The 6,000-nt window shown below is 43.9% G+C and overlaps 1 protein-coding gene across 3 annotated transcripts in view; it reads left to right on the forward strand.

Moving 5' to 3' along the window:
- Positions 1-6,000, forward strand: part of LOC122539835 (collagen alpha-1(XV) chain-like) — a 122,460-nt gene that overhangs the window by 46,525 nt on the left and 69,935 nt on the right. For all 3 annotated transcript variants that reach the window (XM_043674933.1, XM_043674932.1, XM_043674934.1), the window contains exons 6-7: positions 2,623-2,687; positions 4,025-4,078. In XM_043674933.1, the coding sequence (XP_043530868.1) occupies positions 2,623-2,687; positions 4,025-4,078 (119 nt within the window). The remainder of the gene's footprint in view (positions 1-2,622; positions 2,688-4,024; positions 4,079-6,000) is intronic.

Here is a 6,000-nt window from a genome sequence, read left to right on the forward strand (position 1 = left end):
AGAATGTGAGAACACACTGCCACGTGTCTCTTTTGGTGATATTATCCAAAAGTACAACCTCAGATAGCACGTATCCACTAGGACCCAGCTCCCCTTCACCCTTGTAGCCCTCAACCTTCCCCACGCAGCCTGTGATTTGTCACACAGATTGAGTGACGTCTGGGTTGGGATGAACGTACAACTTACCAAGGGTAATATTGGGAAGTCCAAAGTCATTGTCATAGAGACATAGAGATCTACAGCACAGCCCATTGCTTGCACTGGTCAAAAACAACTACCTAGTTATTCCAATCCCATTGGCCAAAAGCCTTGTATGCCTTGGCATCTTAAGTGCACATCTGAAAGCTTCTTAATTGCTATGAGGGTTTGGCTTTACAACCCTTACAGGCAGTGAGTACTAGACTCCCACCACCCTCCGGGTGAAAAGGTTACCTCTCATTTCTCCTCTAAACCTTCTGCCCCTTCCCTTAAATCTGTGCCCCAGACATTAATCCCTCATCAAGGAGAAATGTTTCTTTCTGTATACCCTACTTATGCCTCTTATCATTTTATACATCTCAGTTATGTTCCCTCTCAATCTCCTCTGCTCTAAGGAAGAGAACCCCACACTGTCTGGTCTCTCTTCATAACTGAAACTCTCCAGCCCAGGCAACATCCTGGTAAATCTCCTCTTTACCCTCTCCCATACAATCACATCCCTCCCATAATGTGGATTCCAGAACTGCACACAATACCACAGCTGTGGCCTAACCCATGTTTTATATAATTCCAGTACAACCTCCATAATCTTAAATGGTACGTCTTTACAAATAAAGGCAAGCATACCGTAAGCTTCTTTAACCAGTTTATCCAACTCTTCATTGTAGGTGGTTCCCTGCCACAATATCTGTCCCTTAGCCTCTCTCTACCCAGCCATTACCTAACACTGAATTTTGATGTGTTATTTCTCCCTGAGCTGTGTTTCCAACCCCAGATCCTCTCCATTGCCAAGACTCCCGCCTTCCTAACACTTCTCATCTCCGTCTCAACTTCAGCTCATCCGTTGCTAAAACCCTCATTCCTGTTGCCTTCAGACTTGACTGTTCCAACGCCTATCTGGTTGGTCTCCCACCTGCACATCTATAAGCTTGAGCTCATGTCAATCTCATTTATCCATTAATCACATCAAGATCCAAACACTTCTCACTACCAGGCTCACTGACCTAGACCGGATCCTGAGCCAGGAACACTTTGGTTTAAAAGTTCACATCTGTGTTGTCAAGGTCCTCTGAGCCTTTGTCTCTCACCTGTACATCTGATAGTGAGAGGTTTTTGGATCTTGATGTGATTAATGTGTAAATGAGATTGACATGAGCTCAAGCTTATAGATGGTGCAGGTGGGAGACCAACCAGATAGGCGTTGGAACAGTCAAGTCTGAAGGCAACAGGAATGAGGGTTTTAGCAACGGATGAGCTGAAGTTGAGACGGAGATGAGAAGTGTTAGGAAGGCGGGAGTCTTGGCAATGGAGAGGATCTGGGGTTGGAAACACAGCTCAGGGAGAAATAACACACCAAGGTTCAGTGCCATAGCTTTCCAAAGTCTCTGTGTTCCTCCCATTCTTTCCTCTTGTGTACTGTCGATTTTCACTATATGTTGCAAATTCAATTGCAAGCTCTTGAATTCTCTTCCTCCACCTTACTGCATGAAGTTGTTGCATTTGCTTTTTAAGAAAAAGACACAGTGAGTATCCTTCAGGGAAGCAAACCTGACATCTGGACCTGGACTGGCCTATATGGGCTCCAGTCTCACACCAACATCGTTGGCTTTCAAGTGTTCAGTGAAGTAGACTTGCAAGACCCACTTGGTGATACTGAAGTAGGATGAGCCTCTGCCTAACAACATTGCGTGAGAGTATCTTCACTAAACAGAGGGTAACCTTTAAAAATGTAGGGGCGTATGGTGGCACAGTGGTGAGCACTGCTGCCTCACAGCACCAGGGACCTGAGTTCAATTCCAAACTCGGGTGACTGTCTGTGTGGAGTTTGCGCATTCTCCCTGTGTTTCGTCCGGGTGCTCCGGTTTCCTCCCACAGTCCGAAGATGTGCAGGTTAGGTGAGTTGGCCATGCTAAATTGCCCGTAATGTTAGGTGCATTAGTCAGGGGTAAATATAGGGTAGGGGAATGCGTCTGGATGGGATACTCTTCAGAGGGTCGGTGTGGCTTTGTTGGGTGGAACGGCCTGTTTCCACACTGTAGGGATTCTAATTCTAATTCTGTAGACCCACCATCACCATTTCTGGGTAACATGTGATGGGCAGTAAATGCCAGCCTTGCCCAGTGATCCCCACACGCTGCAGGTAAATTTTTTTAAAAACGTGATGTGCTTGAAAATGGAATGTTGCTTGAAAAAAATTATGGCATGGCAAACTGAATGCATGCAAAATAGAGATAAGCAGATTTAACTCCGAAATTCATGATTAATAATCAAAAGCAAAGGGTTCTTGTGGTAGTGTCCCTATCTCTGAGCCAGGAGGTCTAGGTATGAATCCCATCTGCTTTGGAGGTCTGAACGTGGCTGAACAGATTGATGAAAAATATTTAATCATCAAAAGAAAAGCTAAAATGATCTATTTGATGATAGATATGGAAGAAGACATTGACATCAGACCTGAGAAAGAGATCTCGCCATCGTCAAAAGGAGACAAGGTGAATTGAAGTTCAGTGTGCTCTATGTTGGTAAATTACCACCCATCACATCAAACTGTCAATGGATTAACTTGTTATGTGGTGAAGGGTTCAATTGATTGATGTTTGATTATAAGAGTCTGGGGAATAGTAAGGATTGCAGATGCTGGAGAGTCAGAGTTGATAAAGTGTGGCGCTGGAGAATCAATGTTTCGGTCATAACCCTTCATCAGGACTGTTGCAGCGTTATGCCTGAAACATCGACTCTGTTGCTCCTCAGATGCTGCCTGACCTGCTGTGCCTTTCCCAGTGCCACACTTCATCGACTCTGAGAAGAGTCTGGTCCTTTTTCTCTGTGTGTGGTTAGTTGAGCCTGGATATGGCGACTTAGAAAAATAACCTAAACTGCAGGCCAGTTGCTGTAAGCATTGAACAGACATTTTAAACTATTGCAAATAAAGCAGTCACACTACAGGTGACCACCATTGCACTATACGCACACACACAGACACGCCCGCGCGCACGCACACACACGCATGCACACACAGACACACACACACACACACAGCCTGGCGATTTTTGCATACCTCAAAGGCTTAAAATGTAACATTGAATAAAAACGTACTTTCTCCCCCTAAATTCCTAACTTACCTTAAACCATTAGTCTCAGTTGACCATTGATCCCGTGCCAGTGGAGACTGCAGACAATGTAAACTATAGGTACTGCATGGAAATGCTTAGCAGCTCTTTCAGCATCTGGGAGAGAAAACCCAAGGTAGCAGGGGCTCAAAGAAACAAGGGACAGAATTTTACCAACCCTGAAGTCGATGAGAAAGGGAAACAATTGGGCAAGTTGGCACCGGGGAGATATTTGGCGCCTCTTCCCCTCAGTTCAGTGTGAGCAGCTCCACTGGGAACCTGCATGACCTGCCACCAATTTACACCCTTATTGGCTGCAGGAGGGTCCCAATTTGCCACCCTATAGTGTGGAAGTAGGCCATTTGGCCCATTGACTCCACACTGACCTGCTGAACAGCATTCCACCCAAATGCACCTCCCTTTAGCCTATCCCTGTGACCCTGCATTTCCAATGGCTAATCCACCCATCCTGCCATCCCTGGACACTATGGACAATAACCCATGGCTATTCCACCTAGTCTAACTTAACTATCGGAGCAATGATTCAAGCTGGAATGATTTTTCCCTTCTTCTGAGTTGGCAGAATTCATTTTATCTTGCCCATTTTACCATCAACGTTATGAAAATGACAAGTATCAGTGCAGTTTTCGCTGGTGAGTGGTGTTGCTGAATTGATGTTTCCTGTTTTCTGAAGTTTAATTTCACATATTCTCTTCCAGGAAGAAGTTGATCCATGTATCTGTCCTGTCTCCCCAGGACCTCCAGGGACAAAGGTAGGGAAATGATTGAACATTCAACAGTTACAGTCGAGATTTTGTCAATCGGAATTGGAAATCAGTGAATGTTAACTTGCAGTGTCTTCTCCTGAGGCTAACATTTCCAGGACATTCTACACAATATGTCGTATTGTTCAGGATTCAGTCATTTTGAAGCTGTTGTTAACAGGAGTCTCTGATTGGTCACATTTTCCTTATTTCATCAGCCTATTAATATTTCTGATGAATTTCGGTAAAAAAAAATTGACAAAAAACTTTGTGGAGTCCTGCTGAACCAATAATAACCAACATGATGATCTACGATAATGAATTGGTTTCACAGCACTTTCACTTTGTAAAGATAATAGTTGACTTACTCAGCCCTGGAAGAGCTAATAAATAACAAGTCGAAGAACTGAAAGAGTGAGGCAACATGGAGTTACAATGGTTGATGATAACAATTGCTCAGCCTGGAGATGAAGTGCTTCATAAGATGTGGGGGTCATTGGCAGGGCTAGCATTTATTACCCATCCTGAGTTGTTCTAGAGGAGATGATGGCGAGTCATCTTCTGGAAAGCAGCTGAGTGGGTTTGCTAAACCATCTCAGTTAAGATTCAACCACATTGCTGTGGATCTGGAGTCACATATAAGCCAGTATTGCAACATGGGGTAAATCCCTTTGCTAATTTAAACATACAAAGGATTCACCCCATACTGTTAAAATTCGAGAGGCAAAGAACTATCCCAAAAGTCACCATTTAAAGTAAAAATTAACAACTTCATTCTGTAAGTCTAACAGAGAATATTAACTAACAACTATTTACAACTCCTTTCTGTTAAACCTATCTTTTACTTCCCACTTTACAATACTAGTCCGATAAAAAATCCCGAATGCGATTTATGAAAATAAAAATCACGTTTCAAAGCCAGTCAGCCTTACTGATTTTCCCTTGTGGGTTCTCTCCAGGTTGGTTTCTCTGTTCTGCTGCGCAGACTTCTTCCATAGACAGGTACTTCTCAGAGAGCTCTGAAACTAGCAGCCTACATCTGTTGATCTTTTGGTAGTTCTCATCCTAAGTGTTCAAAATGTCCAGTTTTATACCCCAAAACATCGGATCGTTTCACTGGTTTTAATATTATCAACATACTAAATTCAAACTTGATTGGATTTTGGTATCTTGGGGTATAATTTAAATTGGTTGGCTGAATTTGAATTTGTTTCTGTCTCCAGGCAACCCAGCTACTCTATTTGTGTTGACCATGTGTTACTTTGTTATCTTGATCAGAACACTTTGTGCTGTGTCAGATGGTTTTGCTAGCTTTTCAACTCTCTTAAAGGTACAGTACCTCTACACCTTCATAACACCAGGCTGAGTAAGGATAACAGATTTCCTACCTTTGCAGATCACAAGCTGAACTGCGACAATCCAGTAATTTCGACATTGTCATCACTGAAACAAATGTCTTATACAATCAATCAATCAATTTATGGGCAGCATGGTGGTTCAGTGGTTAGCACTGCTGCCAAAGGGTGCCAGGGACCTGGGTTCGATTCCAACCTCGGGCGACTGTCTGTGTGCAGTTTGCACATTCTCCCTGTGTCTGCATGGGTTTCCTCCGGGTTCTCCGGTTTCCTCCCACAGTCAAAAGATGTGCAGGTCAGGTGAATTAGCCAGGTTGAATTGCCCATAGTGTTAGGCAGGGTAATGGGTCTGGGTGGATTACTCTTCAGAGGGTCAGTGTGGACTTAGAGTCATAGAGATGTCCAGCATGGAAACAGACCCTTCGGTCCAACCCGTCCATGCCGACCAGATATCCCAACCCAATCTAGTCCCACCTGCCAGCACCTGGCCCATATCCCTCCAAACCCTTCCTATTCATATACCCATCCAAATGCCTCTTAAATGTTGCAATTATACCAGCGTCCACCACATCCTCT

Source organism: Chiloscyllium plagiosum, chromosome 33, assembly GCF_004010195.1.
Source record: "Chiloscyllium plagiosum isolate BGI_BamShark_2017 chromosome 33, ASM401019v2, whole genome shotgun sequence".
In the NCBI taxonomy this organism is placed as follows: domain Eukaryota; kingdom Metazoa; phylum Chordata; class Chondrichthyes; order Orectolobiformes; family Hemiscylliidae; genus Chiloscyllium; species Chiloscyllium plagiosum.